Raw genomic sequence first — 22,535 nt, 5'->3', positions numbered from 1 at the left:
CACTTGGCGCAATTGAGAAGCTTCCATGCTCCATGGTCTTCCGGTGACTTCTTCGTTCTCACTTATCTGTTTTGATATCGTCTATTGATTATAACCTCCTTCACCTCTCCCTCTCTTTCCTGCCACCATATCCTCTGGCACTTCCATACAGTGCAATACTCCAACGAAACATTTTATGAGTTTTTTTCTCAATTATTTATTCAAGGTTCCACAAAATAGTATCTTCTTCGTTCTAAAGGTTTCTTTCGTCATTCTTATTCTTGCTTTTATTTCACGCTGCTCTTTTTCTGCTGTGAGCAAACTAGGGAAAAATAGGGCGGTATAGTTTTCCGTTGCTTTCCACTTCGCAGTATGCTAGCCGTTAAAATCACTCTGACTTGGGACTAACATCCAAGTTGTCGTACCAATCACTATGGACAAATAAAGATTTCCGGTTTCTCATACCTAAACTTGTATATGAAAATAAGTTATTAAGAATATTGGAAAGAAATGCATATTGTAAAACTCTGTTCCATATAGGTTGTAGGTAGAGCATTAATAAAAAGAGCGTCCGTAATCGACTCCCACTACCGGCTTTTAATTATAAAAATTCCACTATAAATAGTATTTTACAAAAATACTATACTGATAATTTCTCTAAGTTTGCAAGGTTAGATATAGGTAGCCTTTGACCATAAGGTCACAGACAGGATCTCTTCAGAGCCCCGAAGCAGGGTAAGCAGAGTGGCGTTAGGGACCCAAAACTCCGATGCAAGCAGTGGGTTGGTTAGGTGGCCACAGAGTTCCGAAGCAGGCTAAGCGGCTGAGGTTGGGATTCCCGACAAAGCCCTGAAGCAGGCTAGGCCAGGAGATAGGAAAAGTCAAAACTCCCGAAGCAGGCTAGAAGCCTGGGGTTAGGTTACTCCTAATGTTCCGATGCAAACAATAGGAGGGGCACCAGAGAACTGGTACAGGTTTGCTGTCGTCCATCAAATTTATAGAGGTCCTCAGACGGTGGTGGCGCTGCTGCTCCGTCGTCGTCGTCTGCTTCGTGGGAGGGGCCAGAAGTCCGTCGTCTGCAGGTGATAGTGTATCCATCTGGTGTGTAGAATGCTCTTACAAAACCATGTGGTTGTGTTTGTAAACATAAGCGTGAAGTTCTTTGTATACAACACATGTGAGACATTACAATATATATAGACTTATATTTATGAATGAACATTTATAACAAAAAACAGAAGAAACAGAAAATTCGTAGTGTCAGCTCCTTGGCAGCGAGTTCACTCAGTTTGAACAGAAGTTATGTATGAACCACAAATCGGTAGAAACAAAGAATAACGTCATTGGCAGTAATTTTAGTGCTACCTAACTAACTAACTAACTCTATGGCCTATGGAACCCGCAGGTTCAGTGCCGCGTTCACAAAAGCTCTCCACTGACTTCTATCCTTAGCTAATTGCATCCAGTTTCTACTTTGTATTCCTATCTCTGCGAGATCCATCTTAATATTATCCTCCCATCTGCGCCTAGGTCTTCCTAATGGTCGTTTTCCTATGGGTCTACCAGTCAAGACTTTGAAAGCGTTTCTACTTTCTTCCATTGTAGCTACATGACCTGCCCACCTAAGCCTCCTAGACTTGACGACCCTAACAATGTTGGGTAAACCGTATAAACTATGTAGTTCCTCGTTATGGAGCTTTCGCCATTCCCCATTCTCGTTCCTCTTGGGTCCGAATATTCTTCTCAGGATCCTGTTCTCAAATGCTTTCAGTCTATGTTCTTCCCTCAGAGTAAGCGACCATGTTTCGCAACCATACAGAACTACAGGCATGATTATTAGTGCTACCAAACACGAAAAAACTACGATATCGAAAAACAGAACGATATCGATATCTCGATAGTTATAGATATATATTATAGACATGGGTCAAAATTTACAACTATCATTAAAAGCTTCCGTCGCATATTTTGTATGTGTTTGGCATAATTTGATTTCCCGTCTTATAATGCGTCCTTCTTAGGCGTAATTCGAGACACTGAAAATTTTCATAAAATCCTAGATTTCCTGTCTAATTCAGGACAGGTGGTAACCCTATGACAAAGGTGAGAACAAAATCGCGTTGCATGTCACAATCGTTCATAGAAAGTAAAAGGTAAAGTGAACCCAAATTTGCTCATGTATGTTTCAATTTGCTCAGAAAATATATATATATATATATATATATATATATATATATATATATATATATGTGTGTGTGTGTGTGTGTGTGTGTGTAACAATACACGCTGCTCATGAGGGAAGTCACAACAGTAAAAAAATATCTGTTTCTGCTTGAAACTAAAAAAGAAAAAAGAAAACTTTCTTAATGGACTAATTGCTGTATACAACAATTAATTCATTAGGTAATCTTTATTACCTTAGTTCCAAACCATATATCTAAAATTTTATTTTTACTTGTGTCACTTCCCTAATGAACAGTCTCTAAGATGTAATATATATGTAGAGAGAAATTATGTTCATTGAAATTATAGGCTTCCTGCTCTCCGTGTATATTACGAAATTGCGAGGCCCTGGGTTAAGGATTAAACGGTCGCGAGTGGTTCACGGGTCTGATAACTTACGAGTCACGAGTTTATGACCCGTTTCATCGCTGATGGATCGAATTTTAGACCCCAAGATCTACTTTATTATACGAAAGTACGATGAACAGTTTTAACTAGTGAATGGTTAAGATAGGTGTGAAGTTTGAAACATTCTATGGATATTGAGGTTCATATTTTCGATCTAGTACCCAAACTGCGTTGACTATTGAAAACTTTCTGTACTGCGCCTTTGCCGAAAACAATCAAAGCTAAAAGTGTGTGAAGTGAATAGCATTACAAGACAGGTATGAAAACATGTTTTGCTACTTGCCATATCATATGGTCCCCTGCAGTTCTACTATCACTTACTGTAAACCTATGTATCTTTACTCCGAAAAATATTCCTTTATGTATGTGAGGAAACATATACAGTGGCTCGTTGGTCTAGGGGTATGATTCTCGCTTTGGGTGCGAGAGGTCCCGGGTTCAAATCCCGGACGAGCCCTTACTTTTTCATATTATTAATATTACAATATATTAATTGAACAGAGATTAGTGTTGCCCAAGAGAACAGAAATTTCTCGTCTTGAAAACTAGTCGAGACAGGAAGTACCTTTTAAAATTCAAGGCGGGGTCAGAAACATGGCAATTCTTGTATCGTTTCCGATACGAGAAATTTGACGAGTCTAGTGGGTAACACTAGTATATCCAAGTCTTAGATGTGAAATACTATTTTATAGTCCAGAAGGTATAACGTCGTTGCCTTCACGCGCTTGGACCTGCTCGTCATTGGGGGTGTGGTAAGAAGGTAGCCAATCACCACCAACCGTCTGCAGCGCTCAGCGAGCCATGAATAACCGAGCTGGCCACTCCCCATAAACATCACTACAACTTTTCGCGGGAAACCAACGACGTTATACCTTCCGTACTATAGTGTTACGTGATTCATAGCATAAAAACTATGAGTTAGTAAAGTAATTGTACGATGACAATGAAGAACATTTATCAACGTTTAAAGATAAGCAAGTCCTTACACAATATACTCCAATAAAACATAAATATGATTTAAATGGTATACCACACCCTTCATGGATCTCTGGTGACGCAGAAAGATTCCGATAAATTGTAAATAAAATTAATCGAGAATCGAAATTACTACAGAATTTACGAGATGAAAGATAAGAGAAAATCTTATGGTAAGGGTTGGACTCGTGGGTTTAGCGTAGAAGAGGTTGAACGACTGGAACGAGACTTGCAGGATTCATAGCTCTTCAGCCTACGATTAAAACGTGAAAAAAAATCTATTTGCACACACAAAGGATTAAGGGGGGCATGCCCCTCAAAAATTGTCCAAATCGGAAGAAACTTTCAAAATTTAATCTTTCTAACATCCTAAAAAAAAAAAAAAAAAAACCTTTTTATCCCTATTTCGAGAGTGCAGAGGGGGCAAATTCCCCACAAAATCCTATGGATTGGCTTTTGGGTCTAGTTTAGAAGAATTACGAGTCACGTGTAAAAACATACTTTTTGCCATATTACATGCTATCTCTTGCAGATCTACTATCTTGTACTTACATACTTTCTCTCTGAAAAATGTATTTCTTCATGTATGTCATTGAAAACATACACAGAGCGGCTCGTTGGTCTAGGGGTATGATTCTCGCTTTGGGTGCGAGAGGTCCCGGGTTCAAATCCCGGACGAGCCCATGTGTTTTTACATTGTTAATACTATAAATACATTAATCAAAAAGAGGCATGATGTTAGGAACAATAACTTATATTTGCTTGTTTGCATATATTTTGGGCGTTTTCTTTTTTCTTTTGTGTGATCTTGCTTATTAAACACATGAGCTTCTGATGATAAGATTATAGTAGGCACTATCTTTGAAATGCAAACTTTAGCTGAGTGAGGCTGCATACAACACGCAAATTACAAAATGTTCGAATATGTGCCCACAAATCTGTTCTACGATCTGAGCTATTAACGATACAGTCAGCGAATTTAAACACTTGTTTCGTCAAATAGGTAACGTTTCTAAGATTTCCGAATTCTGAATTAAACACTACACAAAGAAGGAACACACACACACTCTCTCTCTTGTCCTAAATTACGTTCGTTTGTCCAGCAAGGTGATTTTGATTTTGAGTTTAACGTTCTGTTTAGCAGCGAGGCTATATGAAACGTCGACCTACTGATTAATATGGAATCCAAATGACATGAGCTCCCTCCAGGAATCGAACCCGGGTCTCCCACGCCAACTGATATAAACTTGAAGTAAAGAAGGAGGCAAGGTGAATCAAGCGCAAGAGTAGGACAAACTCCCATGAATTTGGTGGCCATGCTTAGTAGTGTTAAATACTCAAATATAAATTGCGATACTGTTGTAACTTAAGTAAATTAAATTAAATTAAATTAAATATTTCGTTTAATGACTTCTGATTAATGGTCGTGTAGATTAAAGGAGGCTGATAATAAAATAATTGGTGAAATATATGAGTAATGATAGAAAAGATTTTGGATGAGAAAGTAACAGGGACCGAGCTTGGGATGGCTTTAGGTGTAACAGGCAGAAACCCTTCTGAATAGACGTGTATATGCTCTACTAGCGTACTCCTTGAAACTTGCATTAAGAAGAAGAAGAAAAAAGAACTTCATTAAAATTGCTACACATTTAATTTCACTTTAAGATGACTAAATGCTAACATTACTTTGATTTTACTTTTAAAATACCTTGATTTCTTTCTCGCAATCCGCGTTACCCATCATTAACCAGGAAGAACCGTATATTTATCAGACATACCGGATATCTATTACGTAACACTTGATCAAAGGATCATTTCTCGTGTGTGTTTCGCGCGCTCTCCCCCTCCTTATTTTCTTTAGTGTAAATAGCACAGGACAGAGTGTTATCCCCATCAACCGAAGAGCTAGAAAAACATTTGAGGTGTCATTGGCAGGCCAGTCGCTCGAAACAAATTAGAAACACAGCAGTTCTTTCGGTCGCATATATAGATACACGTTAATGTTGAACAGGCGGAAGCGATTTATTAATATGGAGAGTGGGAGGAGACTACACTTTTTTATATACTGTATGTAGTACCGCACATAATGTGATGAATGAAAGATATTTGGACCTACCAACCTACATCATGTGACCTATCTTTGCCTTGATCTTCGCTACATAGATTGGCATTGAGACTAGAGATTGTAAACATGGTTGGCCTTCAACTGGAACGTTGCTAAGCTTCTTTCTCCCGCCCGTCCCAATTTGTTCTTCCAGACGGAAGTAATAATCTTTGGATGTTAGGAAAACTAGTTTCATAAAAACATCACACAACACTTTTAGTGTTTTAATATCTATTAAATCTTGTAGTAGATACTCAAGTGCATAATTTCTCTCTTCTGAGAATAGTTTACGATAGATAAGATTATAGTTTCCTGGATCTTTGATCATAAAGGAATTTAGTTGTCCTGGATCTGTGCTCAAAGTTGGGAATCTGGAAGTAGACTGGTTTCATATAATGCACAATGCCTACAAATACACCGAATAGCGAAGAAAAGAAACGCACGATCAGCGTTTCCTGTCTATGTGTGGGTATTCTACTTGATGACGGGTTTAGCCCATCTGTCAAGCTGATCCAGATGAAGTCACTAAGCCAGTAGAACAGGAGAAGGGTGGCAAGTTACTTTCTCCTCTGATTTAAGGGACAAATAAGGAATTAGGATTAAGGGTAGCGCGTATAGAAGCATTCTAATACTCAATAGTAAAATCTCAATCTGTGCGTCACGCTAATCAATGTCACTACCTGCGGTATCGCTTGTCTGCCTGATGATTAAAGATATCGCTACCTGCGCTATTATTTGCCTGTATGATGCTAAAAGATATCACTACCTACTCTATCGCTTGTCTGCCTGTTGCTAAATGATATTGCTAACTGCTCTATCGCTTGCCTATCTGATGCTAAAAGATAAAAGATTTAAAATTGAATAAATAAATGAGAATGTACTTTCTTCATGATAGTGTACAGAAGATTTTTTATATATACAGTATATTATTCTGGATGTTCATGAACTATACCGATAAACTGTATAAGATGATTGCTCACATCAAAATAAGGAAAAAAGTTTATGAGAATATGCGGAGAAAAGTGCGTGCCTTTCGAGAGCTAGGCTCGTCCAAAAGCTTAAAAAACCACATCGTAGCTCGCGTTACTCCAAGCATGAGGATATGTGCAGCTCATTTTTTTGCTTGTTTTTCATAAGTGAAAGGAGATAATGAAATGCAAGTTACCACAATCATAGATAATATTATTCTACAACAGAAAATATGAACCTGAAGAATTTTCAGTGTTGCAATCTATAGAAATTACAGTATTGCCAGAATAGCACTTCCCCAAAAATCTAAGTTAAGCCAGCGATTAGAGGAACGAACTCAACTGCATTTGATTACATATCAAATCCTGTGAACTATTTTTTAAATATTGGTTGTATTTAGTTTGTAATAGATAAACAAAATAGTTTTTACATACAGTTATTAAAATTAAATAATAATGTTATTTAAAAAGTAGTTCACAGGACTCCTAAACAACGTGATACGTAATCAAATGCAGTTGAGTTCTTTCCTCTAGTCTCTACCTTAACTTAGATTTTGAGGAAAATGTTATTCTGGCAACACTGAAAATTCTTCAGGTTCATATTTTCTGTTGTAGAATAACATTATCTATGATTGTGGTAAGTTACATTTCATTATCTCCTTTCACTTATGAAAAACAAGCAAAAGAAAAATGGTAAATTTTGTATTATTTTTAGTAAGTCAGGCTAATCTTAGAATTCTGTTGGGAGTATGTTTGGGAACTATGCTCTGTGAGGAATCCCTTGCGTACCCATTGCACAACGCTGAAACCATTTTTGGATAGTATATGTGTCACTTTCATTACGCTGGTATGGACAGTCATTCAACGGTTTCTCGTGTCCAAAGTGACACATGTTCCAATGTATTTTGTTCATACTTTAGAACAGCTCTAGTTATAAAGCTATGCACTTTTCATCATAGGTTTATATGAACTTTTTTATTTATTTATTTAGATATGAGAAATTACCTGTTATAGTTGGTCAGTGCAGTTCATGAACACCCTGTATTGCCAGCCCTTATAAACTCATAAAATCAAATCACCAAAGATATGAGACAATTTGTATGCTGGAGATGGGAAGTTAACAATTTACTGTTCTACTTTTTTGGTGATATGTATTACCCTGAAGCTCGTTTTGCGTCACTAAGTCAAAGTTCGTGTTTTGTTCGTTCGAAATAATTTCGTTTCTTGTTCAATGTTTCTGACAATCGAACGGTATAAACAATCGTAATTTTGAGTCAGAAATAAGAACTAACAAGTTAATATGGTATTCCATACTTATTTGTAGTTCAAGATGTATCGTTTCCATGAACATTAAAGTGAAAGATCTATATTTATACCTTATATTCTTGTTTTTTCTTCTATTTTCATTCTTCCAGTCTTGTCTGGTCAATTCACTGTTTATACACTGCAGAACCATTCTTCCAACAAATTTATAGTAGGAGTAGTATACACAGGAGTATGTCCAGACAATATACGATCTCACAATTTTGTTTGGGAGATATATATCCGATCTAATATAAGTTGTTAACATATCTTTTCTTATTTCGAGTTCAACAGTCGCTGAACAAAACATGAGACTTGCCCACCATGATAATGGGATACACACAAGAACCTCCAAATGGGACAAGGGAACAAGTATGGAAGTTTTAAGAGATCGTTTATCATATGCTTTGATGTTTTGGAATAACTTCTGTTCTTAACTCTTGCTTTCATCTTACATACATATTTGGAAAGGAAAGGGATGTCCAAGTAATCGGGACCGGACAAAGATACAACGAGTCAGAGAAATAAGATATAACAAAATAAAACTATTTAAAAAAACTGTATTGGACATCCCCTGTAGTGATATATGAGAAGCAGTAGAGCAACTTTATGGTAATATGGAGTCCTGTCTGCAGGAGATGCTTTGCATATTTATCTAAACCATCTACGTATAGCTTCAAATTCTACACCTGGAGACAAGATAAGAAATTGGCAATATATGTACTGTCTAGAATGCCAGAGTCAATGTTAGTAAAGGGGGGCGCGGTGGCTCAGTGGTAGAGCGTTCACCTCTGGTGCTTGGGGTCCCGGGTTCGATCCCAGCCTCCGCCAAGTGAACTTTGTGGTGGACAAACACCGTGCTCGTGGGTTTTCACGGGGTTCTCCCGTTTCCTCCCACTTTCTTCATTCCACCATTTCACTCATCTCTCATCATCACCGTCTCCTTTAGCCTAACCGGCATAACCGTGGGACGTAAAACTTAAAGATTTCATTTCATTTCATTCATTTCAATGTTAGTAAAAAAAAAAAATAAAAAAAAGTTTCCCCAAGCTAATTTTAAAACATACCTTGATTAGAAGTCACTAATCTGATCTAAAACAAGCTTTTCAATGTATTTTAAATAAACATTATTGTATTCTTTAATACAATGAAATCTGTTTCTTACGTGAAGTATTTGTGTAAAGTAAAATCAGCAAATTGTGTAGGTGCATCATAATACATATCTTAGGAAGAAATATAAGGTCAAAGCCTATAATTTACAATTTTGATAGCCGCAGAAGAGTTTAAAAAGTAGAAATCAGGATTCAAAATTAATAATAATAATAATAATAATAATAATAATAATAATAATAATAATAATAATAATAATAATAATAATAATAATAATAATAATAATAATAATAAAAGGTGCTTAACTTTGAACTGTAAAGTAAGTTCTATAAAGGTTGTAGTGTGGTTTTCTGGGCTAAAATACCCTTCTATTGTTTTAGAATTTCTTCTGGGTTCTAATTATATTTTCTGTTTTTACTCATCGGATTGTTTATTTGGATTTATCATCGTCTTCTTGTTAATAAATAAGTTTTATGTGATGTTAAATAAGTTCTTCAAGTTCTTCATTTTATTAAAGTTTTATTTATGTTTTTATAAGTTCATGAAATTTATGCAGTGACTTAATCAGGGTCAGTGAGTAATATTCCATAAATTGTAAGTTCCATAACGTCATTTTTGGTAATTTCTAGGTTTCGATAGGTGTGAGATCCAGAATAACCTTTAAAGACAGATATGTAGATATTATTAGCGATAATGAATATATACCTAATTCATAGTTTAAAAATGTAGTTGGAATAGGTTGTACACTCAAAACTCTGTAACCATTGTTCTGATTCCCGTTCATACGGAATTGGCCCAGGTAACTCTTAGAAATTAATAAGAAATGGATCTAGAATTTAATTTGGTATCCGAACCGCAGTTCCTACGGAGATTCAAATTAGCGTCTACGACAAACAATATGAGAGGTGTTTAATTATGGAGCCATGAGTATGTGAAAGTGTTCACAGCGTCAAAAAGAGAGAAAAAAATACAGTATTTGGTGAATACAACTTTTCTACGATCACAGTTCTGTGATTTCAGTTCGAAATATATTGTAGAACGAAGAGAGAAAAGTTTTAGCCTGAGTGCCTTCATAACCATTTGTGCGTTATGTAGTATTAACTTTATTTAAATTATTTTGCTAGTACATAAAACTTGTTAATAATTAGCAATTATTACTACACTTTATTCACATTTTAAAAGTAATGAAATCTCTCATACGCACCATTTTCATAGCCTCGCCTCGACAGACATTTTCTAACTTGAAGTCACTGGTTCTTAACCTTTGACATTGCTCGTTCAAATATGGTCTGAGTTTAAGAGCTAACTGAACCAGTCTCAACAATGAACGCGCTTGGTGCAACAGAATTTTTACATGACCGTGACATGTTTCAAGATCCATGGTTAGATATTTTTAACCTGGTTGCTGCAACTTACTAACAAATATTTCAACCATTGTTCTTTTTTTTTTAAAAAAAAATCTTCTTATTCTTCTTTTTAATGTAGAGTCAAAGGTGAGAGAAGGAAATACATCCAAGATAAAACTCAAATTTTTAATTCTGTGGCTATTTTCTTCTTACAAGTGTTCAATGGATCAGGTCATAAATCACAATCGCACTAAAAATAAGCTTAAGAGTCTTCATCCCGGCGAAATTAAAATACCGCTAATTTTACAGTAATTATCTGATATCTTCAAATAGATAAAAGATAACTGAAATATGGAACAAGAGCGCCCTAGACAATATTATTTGGTGTGAGGTACCGTTATCACAAGTCATCTAGCGGCTTTCCGTTTTCAGCTGTTTAGAAACGCGAAAATAAATGCCGATTTTCAAAATGGCTCGAAATCGAAAGCAGATAAGTGAGTCGTGATAACGGTTTCTCATGTAAAATAATATTGTCTAGGGCGCTCTTGTTCCACATTTCGATTATCTTTTATCTATTTCAAGATATCACATAATTACTGTAAAATTAGCGGTATTTTAATTTCGCCGGATTGAAGACTTAACGAGAAGGAAACAGAAATTCCTTAGCAAGGAAGTTCATTTCACTCGTAAGAGAGATATGAATTAGAGTGAAAAGGGGATTTTCCCCATCTATCCCGTTCCTCAAAATAAATAAATAAATAAATAAATAAATAAAAATAAAAATAAAATAAAATAAAATAAAATAAAATAAAATAAAATAAAATAAAATAAATAAATAAAATAAAATAAAATAAAGTATGTATGAGTTCCTGAAGATAGAGAAACTGCCAACTTTGTAGTTAAGGCACAAGTCTATGTAGTATTAAACTAGGATTATTCAATACCTGAGAACACGATAAACAATTTTTAAGTCCTTCTATATACATTTTCAGAAAAAAAACCTGATAGAACTTTGTTTTTATAAGAAAAGGAAGAGTGCAGATACAGCGTAAGATAAAATCTTTAAGCCATGTGAATTATTTCTCTGCTAAAGCAAGTATAGGTTTATTAAGAAAGTGTACAAATGTCTGTCGAGTAAGAAAAATCTTTGAGTTTTACGTCCTTCGTTTATGCTGGCTACACTAAAGGAGACGGTGATGATGAGAAATAAATGATACAGTGGAATGAAGGAAGTGGAAGGAAACAGGAGAACCCCGAGAAAACCCACGCATACGGTGTTTGTCCGCTACAAAGTTCACTTGGCGCGAACTGGGATCGAACCAGGGACCAGTGGCCCTACAACTGAACCACCGCGTTCCGCATCTGTAGAGTAAGAGTAACTAAGATTGAACGGGGTTCAAACCGGGTGGAGCCCCCATGAATGTGTGTCAGTACAGCCAAAACACAAGTATTAAAAACAATTATTAAGTTTTGGGAGAATCCGAACCCGGTAGATCTCTTTCGTGGATCCAACCAGCGACGACACTAGAGGGGGAAGGAAGACGGGCACTCCCAGTAGTATCGTCCGCTCCCCGACTGCCCCCTAGACATGTTGTATTGAAATGTAAGCCGAGTAATATTAAAAATATTATTTTCTCTTTTTTTAAAAAAAGCTAGCCGGTACAAGCATCTCTGCCCATTCGATTCCTCCACCCCAAAATTAAAGCTGGCGTCGTCACTGTGTGCACCTCTAGTTACACTTCATACTTTTTGACGTTAGCTACTAAAAATACCTGTATATATGTATCTTTTTACTTCATTGATTCACTGATTGCTTTTATTTATTTTTACAGCCAAAGCTGCAGAATATGGACCGTGAGATGATCTTGCTATGGTGCCTTGTGTTCCTTGCATTCATTCAAGCAGACAACACTAAAACAGTGCGGCGCTACTGGAAAACTGACAGAAGTAAGTGCTGACATCTGTTGAACACCTTGAGAACTATGTGCAATCTTCAGATATTTTTTTTCGTAGTTACTTTTTTCTCAACATATTATACTCGCTTTATTATTACTTTTAATAAATTTAGAGTCATATAAGTGGGACTTATAATATTGTTATATTATTACGTCCGCTACTCCGCAAGATAACTCTTAAACGGAAGCAATTTTTTTAATTATTTTTTCTCAATAGATAGCGAGAGCGATTATCGCGGCAGAGTTCGTTAATTGAGCTAATCCATTAACATCTTCATGGGTAACGGTGACTTTAATGGTGGTTACCGATATCCCATTTAAATAAAGGTAGTAGAAGTTAATGGTGACTTTAACCGCATTTATCCATATCTTAATCTCTACCATTGAAATAAATATAGTAGAAGTTACACATTCGCCGTCAGATGGCACCAGACATCCTCCAGTGGTTGACATCTGCCGGACAAAATTTAAGTTTCTAGTGTATGATGCTTTTTACAGTCTATCAAAGGTATTATTAAATACATACTGTATCTAGTTTTCCCTGAGGAACTATAAAAATTAGCATAAAATGATACGTGTAATAATTTAAATAAACGTAACATTACATATTCCGCATAATTTTTCGAAGATATTGTAACACTGTGGTTCCTGTATGGGAAGCCAAGTTTTGTAATGATAATGTTATTGTCTCGGGCGCTAAGTTTTGCAACGATTGAAAATAACTAATAATTAAAGGAAAATTTCTGCTCGGGCTGCCAAATAGAATTACTGCGTGATATTACGAATAAGCAGATCTTACGTATTCGGGCGACGAAGAATATGAAACGCATTGTTTTCGGAATTCGATTCCTTATCTCTAATTTGCATATTTAATCTGAACTAGAACGAATAATTAAGGCACTCACGGATGAGCCTAATATGCATCAGAAAAATGAATACCTGACCTTGTACTTGGAAAGTGAATGGTATTGATGAGTGGCAACTCATCTGCCTATTACACAAATGAAATAAAAAAATGAATGAGAGTTTGGAGAATTGAAGTTGACTCCACGGGGCTCGAACTTCAGTTCTCCAAAGTAAAAATATCGTTTTGCTAAGATGGTTTGGAATTAAAAAAAAATGGTATATATAACGAAAGATGACCTAATGTCTAATCGATCCTGTTTTCCCCATAACGGTGTCTCCAAGGCGCTAGGAAAACAGGTGCGTAGTTAATAGTTAAGTGATTTAAACATGCGGAGCAAAAATCTCACAAGCTGCAAAGCTGAAAGAAAGATTTTTCGCTAATGGCTTGCTCAGTTGGCTACACTGACTATCACTCTGTCACCGAAGTGTGTGGAGATAGCAAAAATAGTTAAAAAGCAACAAACAAGGAAAGTTTAATTTAAAGTTTAAAAAAAATGAGTTAATTTAGATAAAAATTTCTGATGGTCAATGTAACCGTATTTCAACTTTTTCAGTTCTTCTAGGTATGCTAATACCGGTTAAAGAAATAGGCATATCTTTGAAATGATAACCACATAAATGCTTTGGTTCTAACGTTAAATAGACTTTTAATAAATTTAACGAGAAATAAGGTGATATCTACAAAAATCAACAAAAAAGTTAATTTGGATTTACAAAAAAAATGAATTAATTGACTTTACTGAAAATGAATCAGACTTTTGACTGTTTTGACCAAATAATATGATTTCTCTTAACACATTCTTCACTGTACAACGTAATATTCAAATTATTCAATCTTGACTGTAAAATTTAGCAACAATCTATTTCTACTCAACTAAACTGACAATATTCGATTCTTTATAATTACCATGACGTAGTTATACAAACAAAAATTTCTATTAAACTGAATATTAATTAACAAAATGATTTATTGTTTTTCCCCTAGGCATAAACGACTATTAAGTAATTCGCCCACAGTTACTACCTTTTTTTATTAATAAAAGAAATGGAAATAAGTTTAAGAATCGGATTGCGGAATGAAAGAATTAATGGTTTAGGTTGCTTGCAAGACTTACTGGAGAAATAGTTTAGAAGCGATAGTATGCTTTTGAGAAAATTTAGTGCACTGTTTCTAATGAACTCTAATGAATTTTCAATATTAAAAGATTTGCATAAACAAAACATAGCTTTGTACACATACTATATCAGTTGGAAAATAATACCATTCACAATAAAAATCGTTACACAACACTAACTACACAAATATTTCATATTCAAATGCACTACACAGAAATATATATATATATATATATAGTACTACTATTATTATAATTTGGCCAATTGATCAAAATAATTACATTGTCGACGCTTTCTGATTTTCTCACTGATTCCTTATTTTGCGAATACACGTTTCTCCATAGCTATGGACCCTATCTGCGTTCGTTGCTCAGATAGGTACCTCCGAAGGGATTTACTCGAGTATCTTAAGTTGTTTACCTTATTTATGAGACTCTAACGACATTACGAGATAAGAGTATTTACACTTATTTGTCTGAAACTTACTCAACATAGCACGTCTTTGGAAGCTTTATATTGATTGTTTCTTTTAAGAATGAGTATAATAAAAATTGACAAGTTACAATAAAATCATATTAAGCCTGTTTACCGCTCTGACACATATTTCCCTAACACAACCTATACAAATGTTAAAATTTGAAAAACTAGACTTTGACGCTAAATCATAGTTTACTCAAAACAGAAATTACATTACATTCACACATCTTAAACGCGATTTATGTTTAAAAGAGAAATAATCCATACTTGATATAAATAAATACTGGATTGCATATAAATGATTATAATGACGGCTTCAAGGATCTAAATATTGACACATTACGATTACAAATAAATGCATGATTGAAGATCAAATCAATGTATACAAATTTCACTAGTAAAATAATCAAAAATTTTATGGTACTTATTCAAGAATGAAATTAACAGTTCCTATATCAGTGAATTAATTTTGGAAATGCAACCAAGGCATTAGGCTATTTGTTTACTTCTTTTAAAAAGAAAGAAAAAAAATGCTCTAAATGTTTACGGACAGTTCCGTATGAATAAACAATGTCCCGAAGTTTCTAGGAAAAGGTGAGTATGGAGATCACGAATCACGGAAATATTGGCCATAGTCCTTCTTCAATAAAGAAAATAGCAGAATACTTTGTCCTACCTTAATAAGTCTTTCCGCTTATATTTCCACACTTCAGAAGAAAACTGCACTGTACTTAACTGACCGTCACAATGCTTCCTAATGTCCCTTCTCAGACCCCGCTGTCCTCTGGATTCAACTCCCGGAGAAGAGGTCCTCGTTTGTCTGAAGCGTCTGGGTCTTCCTGTGGCAAGGCATCTGTCTCGAGTATCGGGGATCGAACCCGTGTCTCCGTCCTTCATCTCCATGTTGTTGAAATGCAACGATGCGTCACTTATCAAATCCATCTGCACTTAAATTTCACTCGCACAGTTTATATATATATCCGCCATACATCGCACTACTTTTCCTGTCTTTGCACTTTATGCGGGAAATCAACGTATATAGAATCACAGACTCACTTCAAAATCACCAATTATGTAGCGTTACCGTAAGATGATAAGAATTATGTCTATCTGTCGGTGTTTTAAATATTTGTATAAATAATCTTGTAACGACGAAGTTGCTGTGGATAACGCGTGGTTTAAGTAGCTGGCTGCTAACGGGTCTTTAGCTAGCCATTTTTCTGAAATTTAAACACTTAATATATATATATATATATATATATATATATATATATATATATATATATATATATATATATATATATATATATATATATATATATATATATATATATATATATATATATATATATATATATATGTGTGTGTATGTATATATGAGTTGACGTATGCTTATGAATCGCGTGTTGGTGATGTTTTCACGATGAAGTGTCGACTTAGAGTAACCTCTCTTCCGTGTAGGCGTTCTCCCAGCTTTCTTTATTTTTTTTTAAAAAAATAGACGCTTCATTCTTCTCTTTGTGAATTTTGAATTTCGGATTCTGATTCGCCGCTTTAAGTTCGTGACACCATTTCCCAAAAATCGGTTGATAATTTGGCTTGGGTTTCTAGCGTCTCTTCTGGGCTAGTACGTGATGTTAAAGAGTTTCATAAGCACTTGCGAAGATTGTAGATAAAAAAATTTGGTTCCTGTGTGTCTGTGACGTGATATTTGCGATATCGAGGTACTTAGGTAGTGCGACAGTATGGCTGGAGTAACAATACCATCGACTGGCGAGGTAGAACGGTGGGTGGTCTATTAATGCGGTTACCGTCTTATGTTTTTTTTTCTTTCTGAAAAGCAGAGAAACTTCTTTACCTGGGACAAATGAAAGAGGTTCGCTTGGCTGCTAAATGAAACAAAATAAAATTTTCCTTGACTTTTTAAAATAAATTGAATTTCTATATAAATATGTTTTAATTTGAATATATGAACAATTAATTGAGTGTGTGAGCGTAATTGTCACAATACCCCCCTCCCAAGATGTAGCAAGTGCTGCAACAGAGTGAAGCACGGCTGCATCTAAGGAGAAGTAACATTTGATAAATATAAAAGTTCAAATTCTGACAAAAAGTACAAATACATGAAAATCCTAACCCTAATCTATGTTGAAGAAGACAATTTATAAATTCACCAAAAATCCGAACCCTAATGTTAAAATTTCGTGCATGCTGAGAGAGATAATCTCAATCTAGATGAGAGGTCTCAGGTATTGAGTTGGTGATCAGTTCAAGCTGCTGGACACAAGCTTATGAGGCATGTTTTAAATAATATGACCTTATTCTTCATCGTCTCTTGGAGTTCTTCTTTAATTTCTCTGCGCGGGATACAACTTCTTCTATTTCTTCCAAAGTTCTGGCTGCCCTAGGTAACAAAACAACAAAACAACAATATTATATAATTCTCAGCGTCTTGTATCATCGGGAAAGAGAGCATGGGTTACAGAGGGTGGCATGGAGCTTCAATTCCTCCATGTGCGAGGGCAAAGCCACTGCTCGCACTTTTGCTTTTATTCTTCGGCCATGATTCATCTTCAGTACCATAACTTTAAAATATAAGGAGAGTAAAATGATTAAGGCAAAGTTCCATGTCGCGAACATCCAATTGTGGGAACTTGCAAACATCTTGGTGGATTTGTCATCTGCTCGCTGCCCGTAGCTCACTATTCTTAGGCTCGGCGCGTTTTCGCAGGTATCTTCACCAAGGAGAAGGGGTGCGTTGAGTCTCTGCTCTAAACGCAAAACTCCACTTCAGAGAGCTCAAATCGGGAATCCATCTCTACCGATTGCTCCGTATACAGGCACTTCTTCGTGCATAACAAAAATTACATCTCCTGGGCCGGTTTCAATGCTGGGTTGCGCACATTGGTGAACATCTTTTTCCAATCTTCCTCTGTAATTTTGATTGCCTCACATCCGATATCTGAAATAAAGTTAAAACAAATGCTGGTAAACAAATTCATTTCTGGGCATTATGCTTCCATATAGTTCATCTTCTTATTATTTGTATTTATCTTCTAGGGTTAGCCGCTTGGATAAGAGATGCAGTACATTCAACTGAGCTATGCCATAAACAAAATTCTCTTATATTTCTTTCATCAGTTTCCTGCTAAGTTTTCTTTCTTCGCGCTACTACTTTATTCTTGACTTATACTTTTCTTGCAGTATCTTCTTACAATTTTTCTTTACTTCTTGCCTACAATCATTGTATTTCTGGGCTTCCATTAGTTTTCATGCCATTGTGTATCTTAGTCTGTTTTCCAGCAAGCTGTCACGTAGCCTCGACTCGAACCTGGACCGTTGCAGGTCAATTTTTAGTTTTCCTGCTGCTGCTCTGCCTGCAGGACCAGTGGGTTGGTAGCATTGATGCTGTCTGGTGTACTGCTACCTCTCCCTCGTGACCCACGATTGTTTCCTCTGGTGTGACCTCTTCGCTCCGAGCTGTTCCCTCGATGTGTGGTCACTTGTCGGACTTGTCTCTCTTCATTTCTTGGCCTGTCTCCTCTGTTTCTTTGATCGCGGCGGAAACGGCGCTGCGCGTGACCTCTTGTCGGTGCTCCTGTACTTCTCTCGCTGCCGGAACTGTCTTCATCAGTCCGCTGTGATGGCTGGTGAGTGTTGCGCAATCGATTGTCCTCTCTTCGATAAGGATGGTACCGTTGTCTTCTATTTCTGGAGTCCCTATATACGGTTTCCTCCGTTGACTGCCTACGCACATGCTGTACTCTCCGTTGGCCTGTCGTACCCCTGTTATTCCTTTGGGCATTTCGGTCTCTCTGGAAACTCTCTATCCTGTCCAGCTCTTCGCTGTCCCAGAGGATCATTGACAGTTGCTCCGTGTCCTCCAGCTGAACTCCGATGAGCTGCCTTTGGATACGTAACGGTAACATGTTCTTCACGTTTGAGAGAACTTCCGCTTCTGACATAGAAGGACTTAGTTCCCGGAACGCCTTGACTTGCTCCCAAAAGAATTCACGCAGGGACTTACGTGAATCAGCCCTATAGCGTGTGTTTCTGAGGCGAGTGAGCTTTCGCTGAATAATGGCTTCGCTTTGGAAATTCCTCAGAAAGGCACGACGGAAGTCTTCAAAAGTTCTGAACTGTTGGATGTAATTGCCTATCCACATCTTTGCTGCTCCACGTGGGATACGTGGAATTATGTGGAGAAGTTCTTCCTGCGCTATTCCGTATAGCCTGCAGTCATCCAACAACCGCTCAAGGAAGGTTGATGGCAGTCCCACATCCGTGTCCGGGTCAAACGATGGCAATTCATCTATTTTAGGAGCTCGAAGAAAACTTCTGCAGCTAGCGTGAGAGTCCACAGATCTTCCACTCTCCTGATTCCCTTGACTGAGGTCTTCTAAAATTGGATTTGAAACCGGAGGCGTCGGAGTCCTTCGAGGTGGTTCCATTCCTGAGAAGGCGGGTTGAGGTATGTTTCTTACTGCTTCCCCAACTCTCCTTTCTACCAACTCGGACATCTTCTCCGTTAGGGATACTGTCAGTTGGTCCACCGTCTGCTGAATAGCTCCTGCTTTCTCCCGTTCGACATCTTGGATTTGTCGGAGTTCCTCAATCCTGGTGCTCTGATTAGTGAGGCTCTCTATTAGCTCCTCTTGTCGTACAGTCATAGAATGTTCAATATTCTCCATCCTTGTCTGCAGCTCTATCCTTTGTGCTTGGGTCTGCGTCTCCAAGTCCATCCGCATGCGCTGCATATCTTCTAGGACCTGTCCCTGCCTTTCCTCCATTTGCCTGACCATCCTCTCTTCCATTTGGCCAGCTTGTGCCGTGAGACGTTCTTCTGTCTCCTGCAACTGCCTGTGCTGCCGCTCTCTCTGTTCCTCCAGACTTTGGGAGATGGTGCGCTTGAAGTCCTCCAGCGCTTCCTTGTTTGACTTCTCGTGTTCGTCCAGCCTCCTGGCTTGCTCCTGTAGTTTCCTCGAGAGGTCTTCTGCCAAATGGTCTTGTTTTTCCATGAGCTTGTCAAGTTTTCTATCTTGTTCTTCTCTAAATTCTTCGTTTTTCTTGTTCTGTTCTTCTATATTCTTCCTCTGTTCTTCTATATTCTTCCTCTGTTCTTCTCTAAATTCTTCGTTTTTCTTGTTCTGTTCTTCTATATTCTTCCTCTGTTCTTCTCTAAATTCTTCGTTTTTCTTGTTTTCTTCTTTTTGTTGTCTCATGAACTCATGTAACGCTGATTGTAACGCTGATAGAAGAGATTCCTGAAAATCGCCATTAGTGCTGTTCGTCCTGTGATGCTGTTGAATGTTGTCTCTACTTCCTTGAGTGACATCATTTTCCATAACTGGACTTGTATCCCTCTGGTCACCACATTCGGGACAATTTCGAGCCTCATCCGTGGGATCCAAATCCTGTTCCCATAGGTCACGTCCACACGTGCGACAACGTTGTGCTTCTTCCATTGCAGACATCCTGTTTCTTGGTCGTTGCCTCAAGGTAGATGGCCTCAACTGTGGCATCTGCAAGTAGACTTAAATAACTGGATTGTCAGAATAATTCTTATTAAAATTTGTCTAAAATGAATTCTAATTGTCTGACCTATGCTGTCAATCACTCTAAATTTCGTACTCTAAGTTCACCTTAATACGCAAAAATATTACTATTTCATCAATGTAGCATGCCAAGCTACTTTATCACCACACGTTTTCCACAACAACTTAGTTCATTCTTTTTTTTTTTTTTTTTTTTTACTATATTCATATGGATATTCATGTGTATATACAAATAGTGTATTAATTAACAGATAACATGTCTAAAACACAATAATATGTAAGTAATAAAATGCATGTGTAAATAAAAGTATTAAATCTGACCTATTCTAAACCTATATCTATATATGAATATATAATTATGTTAATACTAATGTTATTCACTAGAAACACACTTAGCTACATTTATGCATCAATATGCCAAGAATTTGCATGTTCATTTATATTAGTCGCTTACCTGGTGCATTACCTTTTTGTTTTCTTCTTTCCTTCTTTTCTTCTCTTTTTTTTTAAACAAACAAAATGGTGTATTTTTTCTCTTCCAATCACATAAACCAACAAACAAACATGAGGTAGGAACAATTATTATTATTATTATTACTATTTTTTTTCTTTTTTTACGCATGTGCTGAAATGAAATAAAATTGGTTGCGAGGGGGAGTAGAACGCTTAATCGTTCCCTACGGGTAATCTCGAAATAATGATTCTTTGAATACAAAGTTACCTAATTTCATATCACGCTTCCCATTCTTAATTTTAGTATTACGGAATAGACTTGATTACTGTTTTCGTTCGCTGTTCGAAATTTACTATGTATGCTTCTCCAAACTAGATTTCCTACATTTTTTTTTTTTTTTAACGCTTACTACGCTTTTCGGTCCTGAAATAAAATTAACTACGCATGTTGGTCCTTCAAATGAGATTAACTACGCATTCGGGTCCCTGTTCGGGAAGCCATTTCTTGTAACACTGTGGTTCCTGTATTGGAAGCCAAGTTTTGTAATGATAATGTTATTGTCTCGGGCGCTAAGTTTTGCAACGATTGAAAATAACTAATAATTAAAGGAAAATTTCTGCTCGGGCTGCCAAATAGAATTACTGCGTGATATTACGAATAAGCAGATCTTACGTATTCGGGCGACGAAGAATATGAAACGCATTGTTTTCGGAATTCGATTCCTTATCTCTAATTTGCATATTTAATCTGAACTAGAACGAATAATTAAGGCACTCACGGATGAGCCTAATATGCATCAGAAAAATGAATACCTGACCTTGTACTTGAAAAGTGAATGGTATTGATGTGTGGCAACTCATCTGCCTATTACACAAATGAAATAAAAAAATGAATGAGAGTTTGGAGAATTGAAGTTGACTCCACGGGGCTCGAACTTCAGTTCTCCAAAGTAAAAATATCGTTTTGCTAAGATGGTTTGGAATTAAAAAAAATGGTATATATAACGAAAGATGACCTAATGTCTAATCGATCCTGTTTTCCCCATAACGGTGTCTCCAAGGCGCTAGGAAAACAGGTGCGTAGTTAATAGTTAAGTGATTTAAACATGCGGAGCAAAAATCTCACAAGCTGCAAAGCTGAAAGAAAGATTTTTCGCTAATGGCTTGCTCAGTTGGCTACACTGACTATCACTCTGTCACCGAAGTGTGTGGAGATAGCAAAAATAGTTAAAAAGCAATAAACAAGGAAAGTTTAATTTAAAGTTTAAAAAAAATGAGTTAATTTAGATAAAAATTTCTGATGGTCAATGTAACCGTATTTCAACTTTTTCAGTTCTTCTAGGTATGCTAATACCGGTTAAAGAAATAGGCATATCTTTGAAATGATAACCACATAAATGCTTTGGTTCTAACGTTAAATAGACTTTTAATAAATTTAACGAGAAATAAGGTGATATCTACAAAAATCAACAAAAAAGTTAATTTGGATTTACAAAAAAAAATGAATTAATTGACTTTACTGAAAATGAATCAGACTTTTGACTGTTTTGACCAAATAATATGATTTCTCTTAACACATTCTTCACTGTACAACGTAATATTCAAATTATTCAATCTTGACTGTAAAATTTAGCAACAATCTATTTCTACTCAACTAA

The 22,535-nt window shown here is 36.4% G+C and overlaps 1 protein-coding gene and 2 non-coding genes across 5 annotated transcripts in view; all 3 read left to right on the top strand.

The window, feature by feature from the left end:
* The window catches only part of LOC145671617 (cysteine-rich secretory protein 2-like), a 242,389-nt gene that overhangs the window by 144,425 nt on the left and 75,429 nt on the right, over nucleotides 1-22,535 (top strand). For all 3 annotated transcript variants that reach the window (XM_081740812.1, XM_081740820.1, XM_081740815.1), the window contains one exon: nucleotides 12,248-12,362. In XM_081740812.1, the coding sequence (XP_081596938.1) occupies nucleotides 12,248-12,362 (115 nt within the window). The remainder of the gene's footprint in view (nucleotides 1-12,247; nucleotides 12,363-22,535) is intronic.
* Nucleotides 2,996-3,067, top strand: TRNAP-UGG (transfer RNA proline (anticodon UGG)). The gene has a single exon. It is a non-coding gene; the product is annotated as a tRNA-Pro (tRNA).
* On the top strand, nucleotides 4,197-4,268 carry TRNAP-UGG (transfer RNA proline (anticodon UGG)). The gene has a single exon. It is a non-coding gene; the product is annotated as a tRNA-Pro (tRNA).

This window comes from Thermobia domestica, chromosome 2, assembly GCF_964235325.1.
Source record: "Thermobia domestica chromosome 2, izTheDome1.hap1.1, whole genome shotgun sequence".
In the NCBI taxonomy this organism is placed as follows: domain Eukaryota; kingdom Metazoa; phylum Arthropoda; class Insecta; order Zygentoma; family Lepismatidae; genus Thermobia; species Thermobia domestica.
The sequence above is the reverse complement of the archived record's forward strand: the minus strand, read 5'-3'. Positions and strand labels throughout refer to the sequence as shown.